The 16,018-nt window shown below is 41.5% G+C and overlaps 1 protein-coding gene across 3 annotated transcripts in view; it reads left to right on the top strand.

Annotated features, from left to right (window-relative positions):
* syn3 (synapsin III) overlaps positions 1-16,018 on the top strand; it is a 203,361-nt gene that overhangs the window by 50,776 nt on the left and 136,567 nt on the right. For all 3 annotated transcript variants that reach the window (XM_070549581.1, XM_070549585.1, XM_054740043.2), the window contains one exon: positions 14,386-14,443. In XM_070549581.1, coding sequence (XP_070405682.1) covers positions 14,386-14,443 — 58 coding nt within the window. The remainder of the gene's footprint in view (positions 1-14,385; positions 14,444-16,018) is intronic.

Below are 16,018 nucleotides of genomic sequence, written 5' to 3'. Positions count from 1 at the left end.
TGAACTCGAATAGATCAGAGTTAAACTAAACTTCATGTATAATAAACATATTTTTTTATTTTAAAGATTATTGTAGTTTTTAAATCTGTATTATTGCACTTTTGATGAAAAAAATGGCAGCAGAATTTTTTTTTTGTTTATTATTATTAAGAGAAAAGGCCTGTGGATAGTTTGTGGGGGGAACAAGGTGCCCACAGGCACCGGGTTGGTGACCCTTCTTTAACTTCTAGTGCTTCTTTTTTTCAGTCATGTAAACAAAATCTCCTGAATAAATTTTAGCTCCTGCTGCAGCTGTCTTGTCCATTTAGAATTATATTACTGTTTTTTACCTTTTGAAAAAAAATCTAATTATATTTATAATACTGCAAATGCAAAGGGTGAGTGCAGTAATCATGATTACAGACATTTTAACTCTCTCTAAGCCAAAGAGAACATATTTGGTGGGTATTTTGGGCACATTCAGTGGCGGTTCTACATGGAATTACTCCCCTGGTGCAGCCCTCTTTGAGGCCCCCCACCCACCCACCCTCACACGCATGTTTTCTACAAACAGGCATGTTTTATTAGAACAACTATTGAACATTCATTTTTCTAAGTTGCACATATTTACATTAATTACTATGAAGTTGTCAGAATGTAAAGCAATTTATGTTAAATACTGTATCAAAATATATAGAATCAAATATACAAAAACAAACAATAACTAAATATTAAGAATATATTAACATATTATATATAAATATTCTAAATAGCAAAAATGTTTCACACATAACAAACTAAAGGTAATCACTACAGCATTGCACTTAGAACAGAAAACACAAACTAAAATTAAAACCTAACCTTGATGCAAAGTCATCAATAATGTCATCTTATGAAATCTGCTCCCCTACTGAGTGATTGATACTAATCAGAGCCAGGTTAGTGAGCCGCCCCTGAAACATAGGTGACCTCAGGTATGACTTGATCAAGTTTTGAAAAGCTCCTCTCAGCTTGAGCCACAGTGACTGGCAGAGCAGTCCAAAAGTTGGGGTAGATCTCCAATAGATCTTTATCATGATCCATAATATGTTAGAATTGCCTCTGAAATTGTAATTTAAACTGACATAAAAAACTGTAGACTACCAAAAATGCCAACTTTTACAGAACAAATCATGTAAAAAATAATCAGTGCAGCCATCTGCAATAAATAAACAGCATAGTTAGTGGTGACTGGGGAGTTTTCTTCTGCTTGTAGAGTTGTTTTATTATTATGTGAACATGATCAACATGTGTTTGTTGTTGTTCAGGCAGGCCACAGGCTGCAGCGAACATTTAACAAATCCTAGTTTGAATCAGTAAAAAACGATTCAAGGAATTTTTTCGAACCATTTGATATTCGTTTCAATATTTCAGCCCTATTAGCTCTGTTAGCAATTAGTTAACCGAATTTAACCGTTAAAATCCCAGTTAACTGGTTCAAAAAATTGAAAACATGCAGCATGACAGCTTACATACCTTTATCTTTCTCCTCTTTTTTTTTTCCTGAATTGGGCACCTGGTGGTTTTAGCCTTTTTATGTTCATCTCTTCTGTTTGGCTCTTGACTCAGTAAGTTTCCTTTAGTCAGGACTAAACTATTTGACCTTGATGGGTGGGTGACCACAAAATCGTTTTGTTTTTCCTTTTTTTATTCGGCCATTTCACACAATTCAGGAAAAACCTGAAAGAATGATAGGCCTGTGTTTATGATATTATGAATGAAATGTGCGTTAAATGGAAGAACATCAAGATGTGATTGACTTTAGCCATGTTAATACAGCTAATTCAGCCCCTACCCACTCATTTCATTTGGGAAAGACCCAGAGGTGAATTCCCCCCACCCCACCCCACCCCCCCTTCCTCTTCTTCATACACACAAGGTGCACCTGAACCCTCTCAGTCAGCAGGAGCGCATGCAGCTGCAGGGGGCACCAACTTGCTGTTTCCAATCCAGACACTGTGATATGACAAATAATAGAAAACCTCGGTGCGGCGCAGATTTATTTATTTTTTATTTTTTACTCAGCGCTTGTGCGCCCCTTTTGTGTCATGAAAAAATGCCACCCCGGGCAACTGCCCTGTCTGCCCGTGCCTAAAGCCGCTTCTTAATAGTAAGAATAGTAGGTAAAAATTATCAAGAATTTCCCCTCAAACCAGTTAAATGAGCCTACAGAACATGAAAGAGTTGTTTGTCATGTTTGCTATTTATTTTTATTTTTATTTACAAAAAAGGGTCAGTAGACAATTGTTCTTTTTTTTACCACTAGGTGACACTATTGTTGGTGGTCCTCACAGAGGAACCCTCCTTGGTGTAGAAGTGAACAGCTTTGGCCACCAGATGGTGCCAAATGATCATCTATTAAGTTTAAAGCGAGCATCAGAACTGAGAAGGAGGAGGATTAAAGAGACTTTGAGTGTAACATGGTTGTTTGTACCAGACAGCCTTGTCTGATCTACTGGGATTTGAACCTACAACCATCTGTAGGGTTTACAGAGAACTGGCTGAAGAAAGAGAAAATATTCATTGAGCAGCAGTTGTGTGTATGAAAATGTATTTTGGTGTCAGAGATAGAGAGCAGATTGATTGGAGATGATAGAAAGATGACATAAGCTCAAATAACCACCGGTTCCAAACAAGATCTGCAGAACAGCATCTCTGATCCACAACATGTTGAAGCTTTAAGCAGTTGGACTCCTGCAGCAGACCAAACCAGGTGTCTCCCTTCAGGAACCCAAAGCTACAATTCACACAGGATCACCAGAACTAAGCCAGAAGAGACTGGAAAATGTTTCCTGGATTTCAGCTGCAACATTCAGATGGTCAGATCAGAACTTGGGGACACCAACATGAAAGCATGGATCCATCCTGCCTTGTATCAGTGCTTCAGGCTGCTGCTGCAGGTGGTAGCGTAATGCTGTGGGGGAGATGTTCTTGTCCCACTTTGGACTCCTAAGTTCCACCTGAGTACCTCCACAGCCACCAGAGAATTGTTCCTGACTATGTCCATCCCTTTATGACCACACAAACCCATCTTCTGATGGCTACTTCTATCGCGTCAGACCCGTGCCACAACCCGTGCACGTGCATTGGGTCCACAGCGCGCGTGTGAACGGGACTCGCGAGCGAAAATATACATGGCAGCGCGCGCGTGAACGGGACTCGCGAGCGAAAATATACATGGCGAGAGGTCATTTGTGCACTGAGAGGGAGCAAACTGTGTCTGTGAGCGCACAAGAATGTGCACAAGTGACAAACCTGCGTGCGCGCGTTGCCAACGAGCACACGGCAGAGGAAAACGTGCGCGCGCGGCAGCCTCTCTGCGCGCTCGGCAGCCTCTGCGCGCTCGGTTTCTAATTCCGCTCGCTCGGCTGTGAGGGCTTTTGGCACTCTGGAGGCGTGGCCTGTGGCAGATCTTCCCTGTCCTCTGATTGGTTAGTTCACCCCGCACTTTACTCTCTACCTATCTATATAAAAAAATCTGAGATTCAGCAGTTGCTGTCATAGCTCAGCTGCGAGAGCGGGTGACTCTCACTCTGGAGGATCCAGGTTCGAGTCCGGCCAAGGAACATGGAGTTGATGTAATTATTCTTTCCTAATTCCTGTGATATTATTTTACAGTTGTGACCGTTCAACTGTCATTAAATGTCTGAATGTTTGCTGGGCAGTGTTTTAAAAAGTGCACATAAGCTAGATGGTTTTAACCAGGTAAAAATAGACTTGTGGGTGTAGGTATGCTCAAGTTTAAAAAGTTCTTGCCTCATTAATGTATTGTTTATTTTTTTCAGCATTTAATTGACAAATTATCCTTTCAAATAATTAATTGATGAGTTACATAATTGTCCATTTAGAATTGTTGAATGGACTGAGTCAAGTTTGGTGCACTTTATATATTTCAAAACATGTTTTTTTATTTTAATTATGCATATAAATAATTTTAATGTTAATTTATTGAAATATTTCTATTTTTTCATTACCTCACCCTTGTTTTGACAAAAACAAGACCTTGCTGGATAATATCACGGAGAAACTATTTGTTCACAGTACATGGCTCAGTGAGGAACTGTGTACCAAAGGAGGAGATACTCAGAAATCTGTCTGCAGATTGTTACAACCCAGACTGGAAGTGGTGGGCTGTAATAAGAAAGGAGACCAAACAGAGGAGTGGGGGTTCAACAACTTATTTATTTAACCAAAGTAAGTGAGGTCCCTGCTGAGGGACATCCGAGTAAAACCTTGAGATGGCATTTTCTGTTCACTAACTTGCTTTAGTAAATCCTTACTTTTGTTAAATAAATCAGTTGTTGAACCCCCACTCCTCTGTTTGGTCTCCTTTCTTATTACAGCCCACCACTTCCAGTCTGGGTTGTAACAATCTGCAGACAGATTTCTGAGTATCTCCTCCTTTACACAGATCCTCACTGAGCCAAGTACTGTGAACAAATAGTTTCTCCATGATATTATCCAGCAAGGTCCCGTTTTTGTCAAAACAAGGGTGAGGTAATGAAAAAATAGAAATATTTCATTAAATTAACATTTCAATTATTTATATGCATCATTAAAATAAAAAAAAACATGTTTTGAAATATATAAAGTGCACCAAACTTGACTCAGTCCATTCAACAATTCTAAATGGACAATTATGTAACTCATCAATAAATTATTTGAAAGGATAATTTGTCAATTAAATACTGAAAAAAAAAACAATTCATTAATGAGGCAAGAACTTTTCTCTCTCTCTCTCTCTCTCTCTCTCTCTCTCTCTCTCTCTCTCTCTCTCTCTCTCTCTCTCTCTCTCTCTCTCTCTCTCTCTCTCTCTCTCTCTCTCTCTCTCTCTCTCTCTCTCTCTCTCTCTCTCTCTCTCTCTCTCTCTCTCTCTCTCTCTCTCTCTCTCTCTCTCTCTCTCTCGAAGCCCCACTCTAAGGGAGTTTGCAGTGTACTAGTGAGTCATATATTGTACAACCACAGTCATAAAGTTTTCAATCAGTAGTTTTATTTCAGTATGTATTTTTCCAGTATCACAAAAAATGTAATTTTATATGGTTAAAACCATCTAGCTTATGTGCACTTTTTAAAACACTGCCCAGCAAACATTCGGACGTTTAATGACAGTTGAACGGTCACAACTGTAAAATACATGAAATTAAGAAAAATTAGCATGACATCTACTGCATTTTCCTTGCCCGGACTCGAACCTGGATCCTCAGCCGAGCGAGCAGGAGTCAGAAACCGAGCGCGCAGAGAGGCTGCCGAGCGCGCACAGAGGCTGCCGCGCGCGCACGTTTTCCTCTGCTGTGTGCTCGTTGACAACGCGCGCACGCAGGTTTGTCACTTGTGCACATCCTTGTGCGCTCACAGACACAGTTTGCTCCCTCTCAGTGCACAAATGACCTCTCGCCATGTATATTTCCGCTCGCGAGTCCCGTTCACACGCGCGCTGTGGACCCAATGCGCGTGCACGGGTTGTGGCACGTTTCAAACGCCATATACTTCCAGCAGGATAAAGCACCATGTCACAAACGTCAGACCATCTTTAACTGGTTTCTAGAACATGACCATGAGTCCACTGAGCTCCAGCAACCTTCGCAGTCACCAGATCAACCTTTAGGATGTGGTGGAACAAGAAGTTCACATCATGGATAGGCCTATGCGATGATGTCATGTCTGTATGGACCAGAACCTCTGAGGAATATTTCCAACACTTTGTGGGATTTGACATTTTTAGGAAGAAGTCATTGATACATTTCATACTTTTGGTAAAAATCAAGCTCCCCTCCAGAAGTGTTGCATTTGAATTGCACACACTTCTTTTAGATGGAAATCATCTAGTTTTAGTCCAGTAATCTTTGGAGCTTGTTGATGCTGAAACCTGAGGTTGTTGTTACAGGTTAATGCCGGTCTTGTATCAGTTTGACAGGCCGTAAGCCTACTGGACACCAAGCTTAAAAGCCTAATTAGACTCTTGTGTTTTGCCAGAAAGGTAATGTCTCCCCTGAACTCCCTGAGACAGCTTGTTTATTCTTCAGGAGTTTCCTCCAGAACAGCAGGAGAACATTCATGAAGCCCATAAACCTGATGGTCAATATTCCATGTAGTTTCAGACTGAGGATGCCTTAAACGTTACTCATCAGTTTTTCTAGGCTCCCTGAATGGCTCTGACCAGGAGAACGCCCGTCCATCCATCCTTTGCTTGCTGAGGCTGAATTTCCTCCTGGTCATTCCAACTGGGAGGCAGGAGTCTCTGGGGAAACCCTGCTCTGTCCTGACAGCCTTGGCTTCCAGCAATGACTAATTCACAAAAGCAGTACACATCACTGAGAGCATCACTGCAACCACCAACAATTCCTCCTTTTCTCCCTGCGTGTCTCTCTCTCACTCCTTCTCTCAGGCCGGCACGCTAGACCCTTAGCCAAGTTGCTGTCAGTCTGTTTGCACTGTGTTCAGAATGATATGAGCATCTGATTGCTCAATTCAGTCCTGCTCTGGCACATTGTTTACTTCTTTTTTGTATCTAGCAGAGCATTATGAGAAGCTCTGGTTATCCTGGGCTTTATGAGGAGGGCTGTAACTTCATGTAATGTCTACAGAAGAGGCAGGGAGCCCACACACTGGGAAAAAAGAAACAGGAAATTCTCTCAAGGGATTTGTGAATCTGTGCTGTGCCTCTGGAAGAGGGCAAAAGTTCATGAACCTCAGACTTCCCACTGAAACCTATTCAACAGGAGCACTTTAGCTAATGCTTCACATTCTAAACCAGAAACACCAAGTCCTGTGGCATATGCCTTATGATTACAATGTTTCTTAAAAGTTATATATCTTGTTTACAGGGTGAAAAAATTACAGCAACTGCCAAATGTATTTTAAAAAATCACAAAGTTTGCCACCTCCTTTATTATGTCATCCATTTGTAGAAACTCAACCATAAACCTAACCTTATAGTCCCACTTTGAGATGAAAATGGACTCAAAACAGCCAAAGAAAATCGACATAACAAGCTAGCCCACAACATTTTTTTCGTGCTGCTTAACAATGTTCTAATAACTACAAATATATTGTGGAAATTAAAAACAAAACAAATTAAAGCTGCAAGCATCATCGTTCGGCCCTTGCAGTTCCGCGCCGCTCCGGCCTGGCCGGCAGTCTGGTGCACTCGGGCATGTCCGCTGAACATAAACATCGACCCATTCCCATAGCAAGGTAAAGAAAAACCTTTCCTGTGTTTTAAAAAGAACCAAAAATGGAATTAGTAACTAAACACAGTAAGAACACACCAAAAATGTATAAACATCGACCACCCCGACACCGGAATCAGCGAACGGTCTCCTCGTCTGCACATCACCCTGACTCAGCATCTTCTCTGAGCCCACCATTAAATTACACATCTAACCACTAAGGGATACTCTATCTTTACCACACTGGTGGTGCGATGACACAGACCAAGTTTAATGCTATTCTGACCATGATTTTTTGAAGTCATTGAAGGGTAAAGTTATCTAGGGGGCGCTGTGACCAACTACAGAAAAATCCCATTGAGGTCAGCTTTGGTTTGCAAAGATGGTTTTCTGTTATTGTGACATCAATCAGACGTTGTGTGTGTTATCTAGAGCCAGAGAGCCAAAAGGGGGTGGAGCTACAGGGGTTTGAACCAACAACCACATCAATGTGTTTGGTGCAGTCACGTGATGATACAAGCCAAGTTTAATGCCATTGTGACCTTGTACTAGGAAGTAATTAACTCTTAATCTTATCTAGGGAGCGCTGTGACCAATTACATCAAAATCCCATTGAGGTCTTCGTAGGGAGTCAAAGATGGTTTTGTAGTAGTTTGGCATCAATCAGACGTTGCATGTGCTTTCTAGAGCCAAAGAGCTGAAAGGGGGCGGAGCTAAAGGGATTTGAACCAGCAACCACATCGATGTGTTTGGTGCAGTCACGTGATGACACAAGCCAAGTATAATGCCATTCTGACCTTGTCTTTAGAAGTTGATAAAGTTTGAACCCATCTAGGGGGCGCTGTGACCATTTACAACTAAATCCCATAGAGGTCATCTTTGGTCATCAAAGATGGTTTTCTGTTAATAGAAAAAATGCTGGAAGTGCTGCAGGGGTGTGAGAAATCTTATCTGGTGCTCTCACTGGTGCTCTTCAGCCAAGGGATCCACATAAATGTTGGCAAAAGGAGATCTGAGGCACTCAGGAGATACAAAAATAAAAAGCCTTTATTAGTACATGGCTTAAATTGTTAAAAACATCAATGCCAACGCGTTTCAGCCCACAGGGCCTTCGTCAGGGCTCAGAATGTTTGTGTGCTCACTCACCCCCATGTTAAAAAGGCCAATCAATGACACCTGCCAAAGCTGGGCAGGTAGACTGCATTCTGATTGGATGGCCAGTACAACACAAAAACTTTTGCAAAGAGAATTATTTTGGATTTACACACTAAAAGCTACTAATTTCCCAGGTCTTAATGGAGAATTAGATTTAGCTCCTTATTTATAATCTCATGTTTTCTTACAATATGAGTACCATATTTATAATTTTTTCTCAAATTCTAGAAGTGAAATTTCATATTGGTGAGTATTCATCCTTACAATAGGATTGTTTAGAGTTTGAAAACTCCCATAAAGTGACGCCAAGAAACACCCACTTGTCTTGAGTTACCAGCTACAAATTTGTGGTGATTAAGTGAAATGGGGCGATTTGGGACCTATCACAGTAAAACTTGACCTTTTTGGTCCTAAGGGGGCGGGGCTTGTGTGATGTCATCATCCGACCATTTAATTTAGTTTGTGGCTTAATGTCAAATGACCACAGACATTTTTGTAACTCTACTCTATTCGAGGGTGAAGTTATAACCATTTATATTTTTTTGGCGAGTAGTCGAACTTCGAGGCCTGGCCACACCCCTTCAGCATATACGAAAAGTCAGTTTTATTTTTTCCATTTGATCGCCCATCCCTTCTGAGCAATTTCCCACAAATTTCGAGACGATCGTGCGAAAAATGAGTGAGTAAATCAATCAGAAGCGGTCCCTAGAAACGGCCAAAACGGGGTCAAAATCACCATTTCAAACCAAAATGGCCGACTTCTTGTTTGATGTTGACCATGGTTGCAAGAAGCTTTTCTGTGCGAACTTTTGAGTACTACAAGTGTACAAAATTTCATAACTGTACGACAAAGTAAGGTTTATGGAGGGGGGTATTTTTCACATTCTAGGGGGCGCTGTGGAGCTAGTTTTATTGTGATTTTTTTGGGGACCTTTAAAATACAAAATTTTACACCAAGCCTGGCAAGCGTGCAAATATTCCTGAGTTTTTGGGTATGTTAAGGCCTCCAAAAAGCCAATTTACTTCGTGGAAGAAAAATAAACAGAGCAGATACAATAGGCCTTCGCAGCGCTTTTGCTGCTCGGGCCTAATAAAAAAAGAAAGTGGTTCCCCGCAATTGTCTAAAAACCCCAGCCGATAGCGTGGCTTGGTCTGAAACCAACTATTGGACCATCTGGCTGTCTGTCTCATTGAACCACCACACTTCCACACTTCCCTGGGTCCTCCACTTATTATGCAATCATGTATTTAGCAACTGAACACCACTGATGTTAGAGGATCTTCACTCAATAATATCAGAGAAGGAGAAACAGCCGGCTGCTAATGCTTCAACTTTAGGACAAAATACCAAAGTCCCAAAAAGAAAAACGGCATTTGAAGTCACAGACAACTATAATGTTTGGATGTAGAAAATGGCGACTGGTGTTTAGCACTCTCTCGTTTCCTCTTGCAGTATGGATTCCTGTTTAAGGTGGATGTGGCCTAAGGGATCATAGGCCGTGTTCGAGATGAGCCAGTTCTGCGCAGATTAGATCATCTGTGATCGGCGTGCAGTGCTTACCGGTTAGATTTGTGTCCGTCTTGACGCCGACTTGCTCTGACGTCATGCCTACGTAGGCAACGATAACCTCGTGAGATCAAGGCAGCTGTAGATTTTGGAGCATGGCGCTGCAGTTGCTCTCCACCGGCTGCAAAACCTAGGGCATGACAGGAAACACCTGGGTCTCACCTCATCTAAGACCTGATTGGTTCACATTTTGATCCGAACATCCGATGGTAGACCATGAAGTGTTAGTTGGTCACATGTATTCTGTAAATCATGTTACGTTGATGTTGACAACTATATAGGCCATAAAGAAAAATGTGATTTGTGTTCTTTTGTTACGTTTCCTATAAGCACACCAAAACTACAGCTGATAACCTTTACTTATTATTACATTCATGTCTCCATATGCATTATATTATATCCACAAGCATGTGAGGATGTGTTTCGGTTGCTAATAGGCACCAGAATTAAAATAAAAAATTAAACAAGTATGAACACTAACGCGATATCTTCATCCATCGTCACCCGTGAGCTACACATGTAGGGAAATCTGTCCGACTTAAACGCAGGCTTTCAGCCACTCCCCCTGCTGCGTCAGTCTGCTCTCGTCTGTTTTCCAGGCCAGGCACTGTTCATCTCGAACAAGGCCATAGCCAATGGGAGAGGTGAGAGTTTCATTTAATTTAATTTCATTTCATTTCATTTAATTTCATTTATTTATAAAGCCCCTTCTGCGACCAATGCAGACTACCAAGATGTTGAACACAACACAATAAAAACATAAAATCATCAGAATGAAATATAACAATCGTAAAACCAACATAAAATCAATTAAAAGAGGAGAGTAAAAGCAAAAAATTAAATCCTGAAAAAGATAAAGAGGCCGGGGCATCGAAACCGGGTAAAATTTGCAAATCCTGGAAGGCCTCGACAAAAAATTAAGGCGAGTCTTAAAAACCCCCAATGAGGGTGACTGATGCTCCACCAAAGGCAACTGGTTCCAAAGTGCAGGTGCCAACACCGAGAACGCACGGTCCTGCTGTGACCTGCACTTGGTGCGTGGAACGATCAACAGCTCCCTGCTGGCTGAGCGAAGGGCCCACAAGGGGGCATATCTATGCAAAAGGTTGCCAAGATATGCTGGAGCACTTCTTTGTAAGGCCTTGTATGCCAGTACCAAGACCTTGAATTTTGCCCTGTATTGCACAGGCAGCCAATGAAGGGATGCCAACACAGGGGTGATATGTTCCATGTGCCTAGTGCCTGTCACGAACCTAGCGGCTGAGTTTTGTACTAAACACTGAGTTCTGTGTCCGACTTGGTTTGCAGATTTACTTTTGCAGCTTCAATCCTAAGCAAATTGTTTTTTTATGTTTTTTGTGAAAAATGCATCAGCTGGAGCTTTTGACAAGTAATTAAAAATTCCGCCCACATTTTTACAGTTAACACACATCTCTTTTAACAACGGTAGTTTTTGCATCTTTACTGTTCCCCCGCTTCAGCCCTCCCCCCTCCCTGCGCAGCGGCCGCAAACTTACTGATGCGCCTGCAGCCTCTCAGAGTTGCTGCTGCTCTAAACATTGAAATAATAATTTCAATTTCTGTTCCTCACTTCTGTGGCAATGATTACCTTCAATGGTGTCAGTTTGTTGCAACCAGGTACAAAAACAAACTTGTTTTTATTTGACAGTTTTTCTGTCCTATCTGTCTATTATCTTCCTGCATCTCCTCTCAATCCTAAAGAAAAACTGCAACCTGGCTTCATGTATTTTTACCTTATCAATTACCTTTGAACTGCTGTGCGTGCGAGCCGCACCAGTGAGGTGAAGTCACCAGAGGACAAAACAGGTGACGTGCTCCGCTCCACAGCAGCAAAACGCACCAGACACAAATAAAAGACAGAAAGCATAAATGGATATGAGCCAACATAAACGATCACATGTAAAATAATTTTTTTGAGGTGGCGACACTTTGAGAATGTTACTGTTGCCGTGCTCAGCATGCAGCTGTCTGTAGCGCGTCAACGATCAGAGCTCTGCACCTTTCAGCTCAAAATAATCCCCAGAGAGTCCACATGAATAATGTAATATAAGTAGAACCAGGATTGTTTTCGAGCTCCCCCTGGGTGTATAAGTTAAAGGCTTCCTGGAGCTCCCTTTTGCTCACCCGTAATTTGGACCCTGCATATCACACAAGTTGATTGCGTGAGTTGCCGGAACCTAGCAGATAGTTGCCGGAACGGTCCTTTCAAAATAAGACAGTTCCCGGATCTTGTTCAGTTAAGATTCGGCTCAAATTAACCCCAGGGGATTTCTATAGGTATATGTTACGAAGCCTAACGACTTGGCATCATTTTTTTCATTTTCAACATTTCGATGGATATTTTCAGAGATTAATGGTAAAAACTACACATTGTCTCTTTAAAACTTTGTCCGTGGCTGCAACTACAAACATTTAAATTAGCAGTAGGTAAGACTTGACAATGTCTACCTGGCCTGACAATGGGAACCCCTTTGTAACCAGAGGATTGCAGGTTCAAGCCTCGCTCAGGCCATTGTAATTGTACTGTCCTTGAGCAAGACACTTCACCCCCCTTGCCAGCTGGTGTACGGCAACCTCACTTCTGTCAGTGTGCCTCTGTGCAGCTGTGGCTACATTGTAGCTCATCATCATCAGTGTGTGAATGTGTGCAGGTGTGGATATGAATGGATGAATGATTCACTGTGAGAAAAGCACGATACAAGTACAGGTACTTTATTATTCCCATGGTTTTTGTGTGTGCGGATACCAACAGAATCAGTTCAGCATTCAATAACTGTGAGCTAACTATCTGGTGAAACTCAAAAGAGGAAACCTATTTTCTTGGCCTTAGTTAAGGAAGGAAGAGCATACATAATGTTTAGATTTTATAAGATTTACAAGTTTTTCTCAGTGATCACCCTAGACACCGACATGTTTTGTGAGAACTTTAAAGGCATACCGGTCATTTTTATTGAATGAGCCCTGTAAGGCCTGGCTCCAGCTCTGTGGCAGTACTGACTGACAGGAGGGTGTTTAATTTGTATGTTAGTCATCATGAAGATTCATGGTTCTCAAAATTGATGACAATGATGCTCTTCATGATCAAAAAAATCTTCAACTGAAAACAGCTGGGACATGTCAGGTGCAGGATGCCTCTCTGTGATTGTAATGAGCACTGATGAGCAGAACTAAAAGGATATCCAGATCAATTACAAAGGCAGACTTTAAAGAGAACAAACAGAGAGGAACAGAACTTTATTTAGTCACAGTCTGAGAAAACTGAAGTAAACATGGACTTAATAGGCACTCAAACCCCAAACAGCCTGTCCCGGTAGCCAAAGGCTACTAGCATGTAGCCTACATAGTTATAACTGCAGCCTGGAGCCCTCAGCAGATTGTCAGCAGCCACACATATGCCAAAGGTCAAAGTTCACCGCTAAGCCCATGGTGCACTGGGGCACCTCAAAACAATAACACAGCCAAATGTGTTAAAGTTACGGTACAAAATTCCAGATTTCATCTTTCACCTGATAATCTACGACTTTTATGCAGTTTAGAAATCAAAGAAAAAGCAAAAAATTGAAAGTTTGTTAGAAATCTGTGGAAGTCAATCAGTAATCTATGGTGCAAACCTTTGGTGTAAGCGACTTTGGCATTGTGACCTCGAGGCTGGTGACGTGTGAACTTGCATATTATTGTTTCTTCTCTTTAAACTTCTGTTCTTGTGAAGTGCTGCGTGGTTTTTATCTTGAGAAGTGTCATGTAAAAGATTGTTTCTTTTTCTTTTTCTTTCTTTGCATTTATTAAACAACGTTTTCCTAATTCTAACTTGTTATTGTCTGAAATTCAGTATAGAGAAGAATAAAAAGTCATGCTAAAGAATATCAACTTGTCCTGGTAGGTTAGCCTGCAAGCAAACTTAGATTATCTGTAAACACATTCGCCTGACTCAAATTAGCCTGGAAGAGAAGTGATGCAACTACATTTTCAAATCTTTTCTGTCTTTTTTTCTTCTCCTTCTTGCTTACAGAACCCACATACTTTTCATGTAGACTAAATGCTGCATGTCTGATTAAGATGTTGTCTGTGTATTTCTAACTCCTAAACTCTGGAGCAGAGTTAGTGATCTGGAAATATAAACATCATTATTTAAAGAAAGACAATAAAAATCCCTCAGTGGGATAACATTCTTGGCTAAAAAGAGCTTTATAGTATTTCTTTAGTCACCTTGTGTGTGTTTACTTGAGGTCATGAAAGGTCACATTCTGTAATCATGGAAACTGTGAGTCACTTTTCTTGCCCATTTGAAAGGTATTTTGGATGGTCTGTAAAGATTAAAGCTCATCTTCTAGGAAATAAACAAAAGGATATTTTAAGGTTGTTTTGACTGTGAGCTTGTTGAGGAGAGTGGTACAGCAGGGGAATATACAGGTTGGAGTTCCACACCAATAAAAAATATCTTGTATTTCTTTGCAGGGCAAAGTATTTCCGGGGCAAAAAGCTGAACGGAGAATACGAGATCCGAGTGGAACAGGTAGGCCTAATTTTGATGTATTTTGGATGATGTATACAGTTTTGTGGTTGATGTGCAGTCAGCTTGTTTTTGCCAACGATGAAACTTGACACCAGAGTAACATTGTGCTTTCTTGAAAACAAATAATTTGGGAGAGTGGATTAAGTCTCTACACCTATAGTGCATTACTAATTTCATGTTTAAAAAATTAGTGCTTATTCACACAAAATCTTTTGGAAGAAATTCATCGTTATATCGACTGAATAGCAGTAGTTCAGGAGGTAGAGCGGGTTGTCCAGTAATTGGAAGGTTGCAGGTTGGAACCCGGCTCCTACCAGAGAATGCTGCTGTTGTGTCCTTGGACAAGACACTTGCCTTGCCTGCTGGTGGTGGTCAGAGGGACTGGTGCCGCTAGTGTACCGCAGGCCTTGCCTCTGTCAGTGCGCCCTAGGGCAGCTGTGGCTATCGGAGCTCATCCCCACCAGTGTGTGAATGTGTGTGTGACTGATTGTGTTGTGAAGCGCCTTGGGGGGTTGTAGTACACAAATACAGGCCATTCACCATATAATAAAAACCCTAATTGACTTATTATCATGAAAAAATATTATAACCACTTCATTGATGCATAGAATTTTCCTTTCTCCCCATATTTTCCTTCATTTTGATGAACACACCCATCTACTCACAGTGCAGCCTGGAGGAGGTTATGGAGCCATATGCTAGAGCTGGCATATTCCACCAATACATTGCAAACAAACAATAAAATCAAGGCTGTTCTGCTATACATGTTCCTCTGTCACCATTCATTACCCATTGCTCTACCAAGCTGCATCCACATTCATTACCCCTAGCAAGGCGCTATCCAAATACAGGCCATTTACAATGCTGTTCTTAGTGAGGTAGAACAAATACTACTTCTTGGCGACAAAGTGGCAATGACATTATCCAAAACCATCATAGAGCCACAGCTCTCTGTCTTCTGTAACAACCCCCCAAAAACCTCAATGAAAATCAGGGGGTCAAATGCAATGGCACTGTCTGACCCAACCAAATGGGTGGAGATTAACTCATTACTGTTAAAGAATGGATGAAGAATGGTAATGGAACCTGCTGAAGCAGTCCTTGCAGTCAAATGGTTTGACAGTAAATGTCAATATTCTGAGCACTGCATCTGGGATCATGCCTATTACAAGTGTCAAATGATGGAGTAAAGATCGATGCCCATCTCCAGTTCAAGTTTACAATCACCATATGGGAGGCACTCATCTCTCAGACATGCTGGTGCACATGTTCAAGTCCTCAGCAAAATCATGGTGATGGTATTTTCTGCTGTTTGGTTACATCCTTGACCTGTGTATCTCAAATGCTCGGCTTGTTCTCAAGATGGACTGTGCCTTACTGAATGAGAAACTGCTCTGTCTATAAAGGTTCCATCTGGCAGTTTGCCTACAGCTCGATGCAGGTCAACAAGCTCGCAACAAAAGTTGGCCAAACATCCTCATCTTTTCCACCTCAAATATTGCTTCAGGAGAAACGTTAGAGCCCAGAACCTTCACGTTCACAACCAGATGTGTGTTAGGATAACTTTGGACACCA

This window comes from Nothobranchius furzeri, chromosome 1 (genome assembly GCF_043380555.1).
Source record: "Nothobranchius furzeri strain GRZ-AD chromosome 1, NfurGRZ-RIMD1, whole genome shotgun sequence".
NCBI lineage: Eukaryota > Metazoa > Chordata > Actinopteri > Cyprinodontiformes > Nothobranchiidae > Nothobranchius > Nothobranchius furzeri.
Note: the sequence above shows the minus strand (reverse complement) of the source record. Positions and strands in the feature narration are given on the sequence as shown.